Below are 16,001 nucleotides of genomic sequence, written 5' to 3'. Positions count from 1 at the left end.
ACTAGAATATCTACTAGCTGGATATCAAACTTGGTTGTTTTAAGGGGGTGTGTGTGTGTAAGTATACTAGAATATCCACTAACCATCTTTCACCATACCAGTATCAAACTTGGTTGTTTTAAGGGTGTGTGTGTGTACAAGTATACTAGAATATACACTAACCATCTTTCATTATACTCATAAGAGAAAAATGTTTACTATAACCTTAATTTTTATTTATTTATTAAGTAAAGTTGAACTTTTCAAACTTATTGACTTTATTTTCCTGGGTGAAAACGTATGTCTGTCATCATTTTTTCCTTATTTGGGCTATTTTTGTTCGCTGATATGGAAGAAATTTTATAAAACTAGGTGAACCGGCCAACTGGCTATTTATAATACACCTAAGCGGCTATATTCATTGACTGTCTATCAAATGTCAGGCACTGTTCTAGCCATTTATCACAACTGTCTAAATCATCAACTTTTTTAAGCATCATTTTACGTGACCACCTGTTAAATACTATAGACAGAAGAATGCTTAAATCATGTTCTCTTATCAAGACAAATACTTTAAAAATTCTTTCAGATGATCTTACATGTTTTCAAGTTTTATATTTCATCCACTGTAAATTTTGATCGTCTATTTTTCTAATGGAGTGCTCATGTTTTATAATTGATTTGAGCTCCTCAGTGTATTCACTGAAAGTATCTTTCCTCCAGCACTTGCCCTTCAAATCTGTTCATGACATTTTTAATCCTACATAAATTCATATTGTCAAATAAATCTCATCTTTGGTATTTCTTTTCTATTGCTCCACCTAAGTATTTTAGCATAAATAACATTAAGATTTATTTTATGTCCTTTTTATTTTTTGAGGTAGACCCAACATTTTTCCAAATAGACCCAACTATTTTCCAAGTAGTTAACCAAGTGTCCCACTTCTATTTATCTTTGTCTCTAGATATGTGAAATACTACTTTTCACATAAACTCAAATACCCTTTTCCTTCATATATTTTCTTTTGATGTAATATATACATATGATGAAATGCACAAATCTTAGGCATACAGTAACTGACTTTTGATACATGCATACATTTCTCTAATCCATTCTATTGTTTTACTTAATGTCTCTCTCCCAATCTAAGTATTTCTCATTTAAAAAAATTAGTTTTAGTTTTATCATTTAACTTTTTACTTGAGTGTACAATATGAGGTTTCTAAACTTGATTTTTTTCCCTCTAAATAGTTATTAATGAAATATAATCTATCTGCTTAGTATTGGTCTCTGAGATTCTTTTTATTATACATATTATCTTCTTACCTATGGGGATCTATTTTAGCATTGTTCTTTGAATCTGTTTTTCTGAGCCAGTATTATACTATTAGGAAACTCTAATTGCCCTACCCATTCACCTTTATTTTGGCCGTGCAGCTTGTGGGATATTAGTTCCCTGACCAGGGATCAAACCTGAGCCCCATGTAGTGGAAATGCAGAGTTTTAACCACTGTACTGCTAAGAAATTTCCCCCATAGTTTTCCATCTACTCTCATCAATCGGGGTTGAACTTTTTATACAAGGAGAACAGTGGAAGTAACTGAGGCATCTAGCATTTCTAGCAATTGCATAAAACAGTATTTAATCCAGTGAATACAAAGAAAATTATTAAAAACTGGCTCCAGATAAAGAGAGCTATTTTCAAGCAACTTTGGAGTAACATTTCTGCAACATTACAACCTTATAACACTACTCATTTTTATCTTTCTTCCTTCTTTTCAACAAATAATATCACTATTCTAACTACCTTAATTTTAATGACTCCATCTTGTGGTTCACAGTGTTGCTTCAGAAAAAGCTTTAGTTTATCACGAGAAAATAGGTGTTTTCTCCGGCTATAAGGAAAAGGAGGAGAAAGAAGAAAGTGTTAATATGCAAGCATTCAATCTGAGCTCCATAATCTCTTTAGATCCATAATTAAAACCTAGGAAAAGAACATTTTCCAATAGTATTTATAAGTTACAAGAAACTTATACAGAAGTATTTACATTACTATTTCATTAAACAAAAAAGATGGAGAGAATATATATATTTATATGTAAAGAAGCATTTATGTAGAATGTTATAAAATCTACTTGAGTGGATCTACCATAAAAGTCTATTACAAAAACAGTATATGCATTTGTTGCTTGGGAACCACTTAGAAATCAAACAAACCTCAAGGAAAATATACTACACAGAGTAAACCAAATTTTATAAAATTAGATGATCATCCCTATAAATATTACCATTAAAATTCTTAACATAATCAAAATTCACAGACTACCATGTATCACACAGTGCTACATAAACCAACATTCAAATGGATATTGTGAACAGAAGTGAACATGGGTTTTATCAAACTGTAATATATTTTGTATTTAAACTTCATATGGCAACCAGCAAATTCATGAGATTAAAATTAAAGAGTTAGAATGATTAAAGCTTTAAAAATACACCATTTTTCATTTTCCTTAGGCCCCAGCTGAAAAACAGCAACCACAATAGTGCCATCACCACACACAGAAAACAAAAAAATAAACATACAAGTATTTCTAGAAAGGTTCTGGAAAGAAAGCAAATATTTCAATTGAATTTAATGTACTCCTTTTAAGAAAAAGCTAAAAGTTTCTATGAGTAAACAAACAATATAAGAGTTCTTAAGTAGTGGCCCTCCCCAAAATATGTATATTTTTTCCTAAACTATAGGAAGGACTACATGAAAAAAAAGGTCTAAAAAAGGAGCCCAGCACCATACACTAGCTGAGAGTAATTATCTTTTGACTGTTAACTAAATATACTAGTCCTCAAGAAATGTATTGTTCTACATGGCACCTATTAGCCATATGTTTTTTTAAATAAAATTAAAATAAAAACTTCAGTTCTGCACTATTACTAGCCACACTTCCACCATACTAGATAGTACACATAAAACCTTTCTATTACTGAAGGAAGTCCTCCTTGTCAGAGCTACTCTCTATCATAGTAAGGCTACCTTACAGGAATATTACTATCTCTTTTATTATAGGAATAGTATTATCATTTGATGCTAACAAAGAGCTGCAAGTCAATTAAATCTTCTACTATCAAGCATAACTTTCCCATCTTATAATCTCTGGTTCCCCAGTTAAGAAGGAAATGAGTTAATAAGACCGTAACTGATCTAGCAGAATTATATTGAAAGTGTAAGTCAAAAATTAAATAAAAATGTGAAAAATATTAAATAGGGGGTTACATTATATAAAGAACATATTTTGAGCTAAAAGCAAAAAAAGAGAAAAAACTCAGTAATGAATAAGGAAAACACTGGTCATCTCAACTATATTATTCATTAGCCCATAAACTGAACAATATAATTATTCTACTTTAAACCAGCATAGAGAAGATACAGAATTTTACCTGATTTGTGTTGCCTTAACAATAGCACACTCATACAATTCTTTTTTAGTGGGTTGCACCTTGTACTTGAATAATAAGGGATCGACTGCATCTTTTTTCTTTCTAAAAAAAGCAAAGATACGAATAAGTTAATAATTTGTTTGGAAACAAGACATTTTAAATGAAATCTAGTTTTGAAAAACATACTATAACAGAATTTAATGCATTTAACTTTTAATTATGATTTTATGTTACTGATATGCCTCACTATTTTATTAGCCAAAATATGTACAAAGTGCTATTTTGTTAGATACTTTAATTGCTCATTCAATAAGTTTTCCTTGAGTGAAGAAATTAACTACAGATAAATAAGCAGAATACCCAGCTTAGGTTAGAAAAATTTATAAACAAACAAACAGCTCTGGATTTACTTCTTGTTGGATTTACTTTCTTCTTCATAGCCATGTAATCCAAGAGCAAAAGTGGAGATAATATAGTTTACCTTGTTTCATGAACTAGCAAAAGGCTACACATTTAATTCCCACCCCACCAATTTCTCATTTTTCCAGCCCTTTGAGGGTACATTCATTCATTCATCCATCCATCCATTCACTAAATAGTTAAGAGCCTACAGTGTGCCAAATACTAATAAAGATTAAGGATTCAGTGGTGAGCAAAATAGAAATACAGTAAGGAGACAAACAAAATACACAACAGGGTAGGTGGTTAACTGCTATGAAGGGAATAGAGTACAGAGTGAAAGGCTCCTATTTCATATAGGGTGATGGTCCCCAATAAATTGACCAGGTAGGCCTTCCAAAAAGTTGACATGTAAGCAGGGATCTGAAAAAAATGAGTGAGCAACTCATGAGAAAAACGTTGGGGATATGAGTTTTTAAAGTAAGAGAGAAAGAGTGTGTAAAGGTCCTGACAGAGAAGCACGCATGGTTTGCACAAGAAGCAGAATAAATAGGGAGAAAAAAAAGAAGGGCTAGTCAGAGAGGTAAAAGCAGGGACAGACGATGGGGTCACCATGAAGAGCTTTAATTTTACTCTGAGTAAAGACACCAGAGGATTCTGAATACTGGAGTGATGATGATTTAACTTTATACTTCTGAAGGATCATCTTGGCTGTGAACAGGGGGATAGAGTGAAAATAGGGATATCAGAAAACTGCAATGCAATAGACTAAATGGGAAAAAATGTTGGCAGGACAGAATAAGATGGGAGTAGAGAGAAATGGTTAGATTCTAGAAAAGGTGCCTCTAGAATGCCAGTGTAAATGTAAAGGGGATATAAGTGGAGGTTATAGAGAAAAAAATGATATGAAAGGATGATAAAGAGAAGCACTGGGCAAGGAAAGTAAGATACAAAGTGATACAAATACAGTACACACACTGCAGAGTCAATCTATCTGGATTTATATGACTTTCTCCAGGAACACTCAGCTGACCAAAACTGTCAACTGACTGAATTTCAGCGTTAGTTTCTTTACTACCTGCACTATAAAGTGAAACATAAAGCTCAGAAAGTTACAGTTTCTTTACTATATACACCATAAAGTGAAAAATAAAGTACAGAATGAATTTTTCCAAGTAAACAAAAGTGGAATGTATAAGTGAATGAAGTGAGCTTCAGTTGATCTTCAATAGCTGACTAGAATTAACTAGGTAAATTTCAACTTTGCAAACTCTAACATGTGTTGTTGAACCACATGGTTTAGCTGCACAGTATATACCAGTGTATGGCTAGAAAGAAGAAAAAGTTACTTCAATGGGTTACCAGTACTCAATCTGATATACATACATACATATATATATAACATATACATTTGTTTATTTATTTAAGCTGTGTGTGGCTTATGGGAACTTAGTTTCCCAACCAGGGATTGAACCTGGGCTCCTAGTGAAAATGTGGACAGCCAAAGAATTTGTACATTTAAAAAGTTGATAAAAATCACTTACCCATTTTGAAAAGAACTGTTTTGTGTTTCTGAATCATCACTATCACTGATGACAATAGTTTCTCCATCTACACTGCTGACATGTCCATTAGCAAAACCATTCTGGTGTGACGGAGGAAGGACTTCCAAAATCCTACACTGTAATCTGAAAGAAAAGAGGACATTTAAAAATATAAGTCATTTGATATTTTATAATCAAACATTTCAGAGCAATCTATTTTGAACAAGTAAAAAGTAATTTTGCAGAAACTATGGCTGATTAATATAACCAATTTAGTACAAAAGAAAACCATCGATTTAAGAAACAGCCAATTTAAGTAAAGGTTAGCTACAATTTAAAACAATACAAACTTATTTTAAAAGTCAGTTTATCAAGATTCTTAGCAATTATATTTATCACTAAAGTTTAGAAAATCAATTATTGCATAATATCTCATTATACAGATTGGTATTATGAGAGTTTTTTTTAAGCATTCAATATTTTAAATTCTGAAATTCTCCTGATCATAACCTTTCTCATAGTAACATTTTGGCTTCCCTTACCTCTGCCTGATGTATCTGGATTTTATGGGCTGCAATTTCAGACTCACTCACCACAACTGAAATATTCCTCATTTTTACTGTGCCAATTTTCAATTGATAAGTAATTTAAACTTGGTATAGCCCTACAATTGAACATTATTCAGCAAAAAATAGGAATGAAATACTGATGCATGCTATAGTATGGATGAACCTTTAAAACATTACTGTAAATTATGGAAAAAAGACTGAAAAGGTCCCATTTATATGAAACATTCAGAACAAGGAAAGTAGATGAGTGGTTGCAAGGAACCTGAAGGTAAAGGGGAATAAGGAAGAAAGTGAAAGAGGAGTGTAATCGGCAGTGATTGCTAATGAGTATAGGCTTCCTTTGGGGAGAGTTCTAAAATGTTCTAAAATTAGTTTGTAGTGATGGTTGTACAATTCTATGAATATACTAAAAACCACTGAACTATACACTTTAAATGGGTGACTTTTATGGTATGTGAAATATATCTTAAGTTGCTAAAAAACAAAAGTCACAAGTAATAGCAAGGTTTAGGTGGTGCAGAGAGTAAAGAATCTGCCTACAGTGCAGGAGACCTGGGTTCAATTCTTGGGTTGGGAAGATCTCCTGAAGAAGGAAATGGCAATCCACTCCAGTATTCTTGTCTGGAAAATCCATGGACAGAGGAGCCTGGCAGGCTACAGTCCATGGGGTCGCAGAATCAGACTGAGTGACTAACACACACTAACTAAAAAAAAAGAGAGGGCATTTCTGGAATTTTATCTATGGCACCTCTACAAGTCTCAGGCAATCCAAGGTATTAACTAACTAAGAATATATAAGGCATAAATACACCTACCAATGGGATAAACCCCTAGTCTCTGAAAAACAGTGGCTCAAAATTAGACAATCTACTCACTGTATCATTCATTTGGTTATACCATACCATAAACAAGTTTTGATACATTGTGGGCATTCTTAAAGCTGCCTGTCCACTTAGCCCTCCTCTTCCAGGAACTTCATTCCCTCCACACTCCATCTCTATTAATAGTAGAGCTGACATGCTTCCACAAGACCCTGGCCAGAGTCAGTTGCTACCCAGTGGGTACCTTTTTGCTGAGTCAATATATCTTTTCCAAGATTTAAACATTTGCAATCAAGAAAGTAAAAATCAGCTCCTTTCCCATCATGGAATCTGTACGATGTAAAATTCCAGGGCTGCCAGCAGCCATGTTTTCTGCCATGTGCAACAGGTCATTGCGCAGTGAGAGAAGAGAAGAGAGAGACAGCAAGGGTTCTAGAGGCAATTTGTTCTGTTATTCTTGCTGCATCTAGCCCAATCTCAAGTTTACTTGTTTATAATCTTTCCTTTGATCCTATAAACTGATAATTTGGCCTTTTGCCTATATTTTCAAAATAAAATGTTGTATTTATAGTCAAAACAGAAGCATACAATTCCAGAAAGACAAACAGTTTATTTAGAGCTGATTCATTTTGGGAAGCTGATTTTTACAAGATAACTGAACTTATTTTCATTAATGTAAATTTTAGCATATGCTTGCTTATATTCTCCTTTAGGAGAACATTAAGTATCCCAAACAAAATCTAATATTGCTATTTGTTGTTGTTTCATCACTAAATCATGTCCAACTCTTTTGAAACCCCATAGATTATAGCCCACCAGGCTCTTCTGTCCATGAGATTTCCCAGGGAAGAATACTGGAGTGGGTTGGCAGAGGAAATCAACACCATGGATTCTCTGCTAGGAATTCTGCACTGTACACAAATAGAAGAAAACAACTGGTTCCATGGAACCCTGAAGTTTAAGAATCAATAAAATATAGACTATGTGGGTGAATACAAAACCCTCAAGCATTTTATCTTCCTCCCTCAATTCATTTCAAGCATCATATATTACTCCTTACTAATCAACTTCTAAAAAAGAATTGAGGAAAGACTCAAATTATTAAAACCAGAAGTAAAAGTTGGAAAAGATTATAAGAGAATACCATGAATTGTATGCTAACAAACTGGATAACCTAGATGAAATGGATAAACACACAAATTGATTTAAGAAGAAATAGAAAATCTAAATGGATCTGTAACTATTAACAAGGGCTGAATCAGTAATCAAAAACGTCCCAACAAAGAAATGTACAGGACCAGATGGTTTCACTGGTAGGTTCTACCAAACTTTTAAAGAATTAATACCAATTCTTCTCAAAATCTTCCAAAAGACTGAAAAGGAGAGAACAGTTCTTAACTCATTTCCTAAGGCCAGCATTACCCTGATACACAAACCAGACAAAAGAACAAAAGAAACCTTAAAACTAAAAACAAAACAAAAACCAAACTAATTAAAAAATGGGCCAAGGATCTAAACAGACATTTCTCCAAAAAGGATACAAATGGCCAATAAGCACATGAAAAAATGCTCAGCATCATTAGTCATAAAAGAAATGAAAAATCAAAACTGCAATGAGATACCATTTCATACCCACTAAGGTGGCTATTATTAGAAAAAAAGAAAGTATTGAGAAGGATAGAGAAACTGGAACCCTTGTACACTACTGGTGGAAATGTAAACTGATACAGCTGCTATGGAAAACAACATGAAAGTTCCTAAAAAAATTAAGAGAATTATCCTATGACCCAGCAATTCCCCTTCTATGTGTATGTATACATACATATATGTGTGTGTATATGTATACATATATGTGTATGTGTATATATATATATATATATATATATACACACACACATACACACACCCCAAAGAACTGAAAATAGGAACTCAACAGATACTTGTACACCAATGTTCATAATGACATTATTCACAATAGCCAAAAGGTAGAAACAACTCAAGTATCTATCAACAAATGAATAGATTTAAAAAATGCAGTATACACACATACAATGGAATAGTATTCAGCCATAAAAAGGGATAAAATTCTGATACATATTATAACACAGATGAACCTTGAAAACATTATGCTCAGTGAAATAAGCCAAACACAAAAAAACAAATATTGTATGACTTCACTTATTTAAGTATCTAGGCAAATTTGCAGAGACTTAAAGTAGAATAAAGGTTACCAGGGGCAGAGAGGATGGAGAAATGGGGAGTTATTGCTTAATGGGTACAGAGTTTCTGTTTGGGATGATGAAAAAGTTCTTGAAATAGTAGTGATGGTTACACAACACTGTGAATGTACTTAATACACTTAGAAATGATTACAACGGTAAAGTTTATGTTTATTTACCACAACTGAGCAAAAAAAAACAAATTTTCTTTTGTCCCAACAGTAAAGCTAAAGAATGCCCAATTACCAAGCCTACCAAGCAAATGGAAATGGTGTCAAAAGAACTGCAGGTCAACTTTCACCACTGGCTGATAGAAACAAAACAGTGTTTCTAAAGAGGAACATCTACAGGAAATTATGTAGTCTGATGGTTAAAAGGTTCTGTAATTTAGTGACATGAACTGCACAAAAATAAGCAATAATCAAATGGAACCAACTTTGAAGGACCTAGGTATGACATACAGGGATTATACAGCTCAGAGTTACAGGAGATGATAAAGGAGGCTTTTCATGAACCTGCAACAAGCTTCTTCAGATTAGAAAAAGGGGTGGTTTTCATTTGGCAGAGTCCAGGTGCCTGCCCCTAAGTGGTCGGAGTGGCGGCCATGAGAGAAAAAATAAATGCATCTATGCTGGGCACAGGGACATTGGTGTGGTACCTAAATGGTCTGACAGCCCACTGAAGGCAACAGTCTATGATTCCCGTAGGGCCCACAGAGCTACAATAATTTAAGAACTAATTAATTTAAAACTAACAGAAAATTAACAGACAGAAAAACAATTCCCTGGCAGAGAAATAACGGAGAAGGAAATCAGTACAGCAGTATAGCGACATTGCTTCAGTTCAGTTCAGTTCAATCCAGTCGCTCAGTTGTGTCTGACTCTTTGTGACCCCATCAACTGCAGCAGGCCAGGCCTCCCTGTCCATCACCAACTCCTGGAGTTTACCCAAACTCATGTCCATTCAGTTGGTGATGCCATCCAGCCATCTCATCCTCTGTCATCCCTTTCTCTTCCTGTCCCCAATCCCTTCCAGCATCAGGGTCTTTTCCACTGAGTCAGCTCTTCTTAATCAGGTGGCCAAAGTATTAGAGTTTCAGCTTCAACATCAGTCCTTCCAAAGAACACCCAGGACTGATCTCCTTTAGGATGGACTGGTTGGATCTCCTTGCAGTCCAACGGACTCTCGAGAGTCTTCTCCAACACCACAGTTCAAAAGCATCAATTCTTCGGCGCTCAGCTTTCTTTACAGTCCAACTCTCACATCCATACATGACCACTGGAAAAACCATAGCCTTGACTAGACGGACCTTTGTTGGCAAAGTAATTTCTCTGCTTTTGAATATGCTATCTAGGTTGGTCATAACTTTTCTTCCAAGGAGTAACTGTCTTTTAATTCCATGGCTGCAGTCACCATCTGCAGTGATTTTGGAGCCTCAAAAAATACAGTCAGCCACTGTTTCCACCATTTCCCCATCTATTTGCCATCAAGTGATGTGACTGGATTCCATGATCTTAGTTTTCTGAATGTTGAGCTTTAAGCCAACTTTTTCATTCTCCTCTTTCACTTTCATCAATAGGCTCTTTAGTTCTTCTTCGCTTTCTGCCATAAGGGTGGTGTCATCTGCATATCTGAGATTTTTGATATTTCTCCCAGCAATCTTGATTCCAGCTTGTGCTTCTTCCAGCCTAGCATTTCTCATGATGTACTCTGCAAATAAGTTAAATAAGCAGGGTGATAATATACAGCCTTGACCTACTCCTTTTCCTATTTGGAACCAGTCTGTTGTTCCATGTCCAGTTCTCACTTTTGCTTCCTGACCTGCATACAGGTTTCTCAAGAGGCAGGTCAGGTGGTCTGGTATTTCCATCTCTTTCAGAATTTTCCAGTTATTGTGATCCACACAGTCAAAGGCTTTGGCATAGTCAAATAAAGCAGAAATAGATGTTTTTCTGGAACTCTCTTGCTTTTTTGATGATCCAGCAGATGTTGGCAATTTGATCTCTGGTTCCTCTGCCTTTTCTAAAACCAGCTTGAACATCTGGAAGTTCACGGCTCACATATAGCTGAAGCCTGGCTTGAAGAATTTTGAGCATTACTAGTGTGTGCTGCTGCTGCTGCTAAGTCACTTCAGTCGTGTCCGACTCTGTGCAGTCCCATAGACGGCAGCCCACCAGGCTCTCCCGTCCCTGGGATTCTCCAGGCAAGGACACTGGAGTGGGTTGCCATTTCCTTCTCCAATGCATGAAAGTGAAAAGTGAAAGGTAAGTCACTCAGTCATGTCCGATTCTTAGTGACCCCATGGACTGCAGCCTACAAGGCTCTTCCATCCATGGGATTTTCCAGGCAAGAGTACTGGAGCGGGGTGCCACTGCCTTCGCCGTACTAGTGTGTGAGATGAGTGCAATTGTGTGGTAGTTTGAGCATTCTTTGGCATTGCCTTTCTTTGGGAATGGGATAAAACCTGACCTTTTCCAGTCCTGTGGCCACTGCTGAGCTTTCCAACAGACATTGCTTATAATGTAGTGAATGTTTTATACATAAATTATACTAGTTACTATCAGTGGTACTATAACTTCGCACCACACCCAAACCATAGGTCAAGTTTTGCTAATCTAATCAAGGCTGGGCCTCTCACTGGTGCCTGTCTAAAATTCAGTTAACGGCAAGATGTCAAGTCAACGTGTTCTAATAGATTTCCAAAGAGACTCTCTTTCAAATCCACTTGCTGTAATTTCTTAGTTCTAGGGAGTTCAAAAAAGATTGGGGTTTAAAAAAAGGTTAAAGGATCATGAATTAAGACCCAGCTAGTGGGTCTTGGAGAGTATGGCAACTCTAAAATTATGCTCCATTATTTGAGGACAGAGTAGAGAATGACAATCAAGAGATGGTCCTTATTACTAGAGCTCCTGTGTGCCAGATAAGTACCTAACTGACACAAAGTTCTCTCTTTGTATCAGCTCCTCAAGGGACACATTTTTCAGAAGATGAAATTCAGAGTCAGAGAAGTTAAATCATTTGCTTATAGTCACACAACCAATAATGGTATGATGTGACTCTGAAGCCCATATATTTTCTAATCTTCCACTCTATTACTGGAGGTAAGGGGAACACAACACTATACTGACACAAGAGCAATTCAGAGCTTTAAGCCCAAGTAGTCAAGAGGCACTTTGGGAGCCTTTCCAAAACACACTTCAAACTTAAAACATGTTTCAGAATGAAAGCAAGTCTGTGGAACAGCAGCAAGCACAGGATGAGGATACAGCAGAAGTTAGTCATAAACTTCTAATAGTGACCAGCTAAAATGCAAACAGTCTTTTATGAGAATATTCTGGAATGGTATATGTCTTTCCCCACAAAAGTTGTTTTTGTTTTAATAAGTCACTTAATAATAGTTATAGTTCAATTTGGGGCTTCCCATGTGGTACTAGTAGTAAAGAACATGTCTGCCAATGCAAGAGACGTAGAAATGTGGATTTGAACCCTGAGTTGGGAAGATCCCCTGAAGGAGGGGATGACAACCCACTCCAGGATTGTTGCCTGGAAAATCCCAAGGACAGAGGAACCTGGTGGGCTACAGTCCATGGGTCACAGTCGGATGTGACGGAAGCACCTTGCATACACGCATGCACACAGTTCAGTTTATACGCCCAAATACAAATTAACATAAAAGGAAATTCTAGAATTGAAACATGCATTTACAAGGCATTTGGGTAGAAGATAAATAATTAACAGCAAAAGAAAAGAAGACTAGAAACCCGGGGAGACCTGCTTGACATAAAAGATTGCCCTTCTCTGTTTGGGTCTCTAAAAATGGAAAATGCTGAACTGGTGGCATGCTTATCTGCTTACCTGTGCTACCTTTTATTCCCTCGAAATCCAGGTGCCAAGAACATTTATTTTAAAAATGTTATGCTTGAATAATTACTTCAAGTTTATAGGTAGAAACAGAGTAAAAACTGCTTAATTTGAAGTTTAGAGTTAAAAAAACTAAAGGTTAAGTGATACCTCATTTTAAGTGGAGGAAACTAGACCACTCAACAAGTTTGCTCCTTGAAACAAAAAGACTGTGAATTATGTTGATTACTTGTCAGTGGGGAAGAAGAGGTCAGGAAAGGTTGCTTTGTTTGTAATCTCGCACCTTTTAGACAAATTGATCAGAGTAGCTCAAAGAATGTTTCATCCTGAACTGCTCTGAGGCTCTTTGTGGACCTGAGAACCACATCTTATTATTTCTCCAATTGGCATTTGACTTATTATAAGCCTAAATATCCTAAGACAACTAGAATCATTAGATTTTTACTGAAGACCAAATCTTTTATTAAAAGATATATGTAACAAATAAAAATCTCTAGAAAGAATAATTCTAGATTTAAGATACGGGCTATATCCTACGTATCTCCGAAGTTTCAAACACTTGGATATTATCAATATACTGTTCAAATTCTTTAGTATTCAAAATTATGTTTTAGCCACATGATTAAGTTTGGTTAAAGTATCAATCAAATTAATGAAAGCCTCACCAAAATACTTTATACAAAATTCCAACTAGTGTATTCAAGTTAATAGGTATTCAAGGTGTTTGTGGGCTCAGCTTTATGTTGATGCCAATAGAAACGATAACCTTGTGAGAAGGAAAGACCAACATATGCAGATCAGAAAAAAACAAAACATTAGAATTAAAATTTTAAACATTAAAATTTTGTTAATGCCACTAATACTTGTCCTATTATAGGCACACGAGTCAAATACCAACTGATAAGGAAAAGTGACATGAGCAATCCATCAGGTATTCTATTTATTAAACAGTAATCAGTTTATAACTTGACATATGTTAAATTTATTTTGAGTCAGAGTATTGTATTCTTCAATTCAGCCAAAAAAGCTGAGTTAAGATTTTCAAACTTGAAAGTTACTTTGTCATTGGCAATGCAGATTTTTCAAGTCAGATTTGTTCCAGAAAACAAAGTCTGAAGTAGGAAAATAAGTTTAACAACTTCTGATTTGTGGGTCTGGCATAAAAGAGCAATATGAAGAATCCTTACAGTGATAGAAATATTCTGTACTGTGACTACAGTAATGTCAATATCCTGGTTGTGATACTGCACCAGTGGGGGAATTTCTGTATTATTCTGTATTATTTTACAACCTCATGTGATTCGACAGTTATCTCAAAATAGAAAGTTCAGTTTAAAAATGCTAATGATAAACATTAGGAAAATATTAACTCCAATTAAAAGCATTCATTTCACATCATGGGGGAAAAAAAATCAGTAAAAGTTGGAAGTAATATATATGTATCACTAAAAAGCTACAATAAAGAATGACCCTGTAGTTTTGGCAGGACAGCCATACAGTTCAATAGAAGGGAGTTGAGAGATAGACCCAAAATTCCATTTACATTCATATTCTGGAAGGAGCAAAATTACGAGGACAGAAAACAGATTGCTGGTTGCCTGAGTCTAGAAGATGGAGGTAAAGGGTGACTACAAAGAGGCACAAATGCCGCAGCAGGGGGCAGAGGTCGATCCATGATCTGGGGAACTAAGGTCAGTGTGGTCAGTAACAAGAGGCACAAAGAAATACTACAAATGTTTTATATCTTACTGGGATGGGTTACACAACTAGGCATCAAAAGTCAGAACTATCCCCAAAAAAGGATACATTTTATCAGAAGAAAGTAATGTACCTTGAAAGTGAAAGTCTCTCAGACCTGTCCAACTCTTTGCAACCCCATGGACTATAGAGTTCATAGAATTCTCCAGGCCTGAATACTAGAGTGGGTAGCCTTTTCCTTCTCCAAGGGATCTTTCCCCACCAAGGGATCGAGCCCAGGTCTCCCGCACAGCAGGTGGATTCTTTACCAGCTGAGCCACAAGGGAAGCCCAATGTACCTTAATTAAAATTAATTAGTTTACTACTTAGGATAAAGCCCTATCTGAATGTAACTTATTCATTTTATTCTTTAACATAAAAGAAAAATATTTATTGCTCTTCTCAAAACAATATATATGAAAATGGGTAAATGAAGTAGGTCTATTTGTTAGATCTCACTGAAGTATATAGATGGGTCCTAAGATACTTAAGATAGCCAAAGAGTTCTTTGTAATGCAAAAAGGGAGTAACAAATCCTTTTCTAGAATTTTTTTCCATTTCAACATCACAAAAATTCATCTTAAAATCCCTATTTTTCATAGAAAGAAGTTCAAGATAGCCAAATTAAACAAAATCTGATGACTTCTGTGTATAAAAATACAGTGCAAAAAAAACTACAAGAATTTGCAAAGAGATTTTTATATAACAAATTAAGATGACAAAATTATACTTTTACTCCCTGCATTCTCAGATTCTTTGAGCTAGAAGCTCAAACAAAATAATCTGAATATTTTTTGTTATCCTTATGGTCAATAAGCATTTTTAATATGATAACAATGAAATCAACATGCTGAATCACTTACTAAGAAGTAGATAAAAATACAAACACATCTTTATAAAGATAAAAGGTAAACATCAGCCCATCTAGTGTTAATCACAGGAAATTATAATGAAGCACTAAATTAATTTGGCATTACAGCACCTTTTATTCAAAATACAAAGTCAAGCAGGCCTTAGGAAGGAAGCATCACCACCAACAAAGCTCATGCAGGTGATGGAATTCCAGTTGAGCTATTTCAAATCTAAAAGATGCTGTGAAAGTGGTGCACTCAATATGCCAGAAGATTTGGAAAACTCAGCAGTGGCCATAGGACTAGAAAAGATCAGTTTCCATTCCAATACCAAAGAAAGGCTTTGCAGAGTACATCAAGGCTTTGTTTGGCAAAGTACATCTGAGAAACGCTGGGCTGGATAAAGGACAAGCTGGAATCAAAACTGCCGGGAGAAATATCAATAACTTCACATATGCAGATGACACCACCCTTATGGCAGAAAGCGAAGAACTAAGGAGACTCTTGATGAAAACAAAAAGCCCAGATGTACTCTGCATATAAATTAAATAAGCAGGGTGACAATATGCAGCCTTGATGTAC

The 16,001-nt window shown here is 35.3% G+C and overlaps 1 protein-coding gene across 2 annotated transcripts in view; it reads right to left on the bottom strand.

Annotated features, from left to right (window-relative positions):
- Positions 1-16,001, bottom strand: part of BAZ1A (bromodomain adjacent to zinc finger domain 1A) — an 83,887-nt gene that overhangs the window by 40,140 nt on the left and 27,746 nt on the right. For both annotated transcript variants that reach the window (XM_040256771.1, XM_040256769.1), the window contains 3 exons: positions 5,362-5,505; positions 3,419-3,520; positions 1,788-1,875 (listed from right to left, as the gene is read on the bottom strand). In XM_040256771.1, the coding sequence (XP_040112705.1) occupies positions 1,788-1,875; positions 3,419-3,520; positions 5,362-5,505 (334 nt within the window). The remainder of the gene's footprint in view (positions 1-1,787; positions 1,876-3,418; positions 3,521-5,361; positions 5,506-16,001) is intronic.

Source organism: Oryx dammah, unplaced genomic scaffold, assembly GCF_014754425.2.
Source record: "Oryx dammah isolate SB20612 unplaced genomic scaffold, SCBI_Odam_1.1 HiC_scaffold_16, whole genome shotgun sequence".
NCBI lineage: Eukaryota > Metazoa > Chordata > Mammalia > Artiodactyla > Bovidae > Oryx > Oryx dammah.
This window is presented reverse-complemented; position numbering and strand designations above follow the sequence as displayed.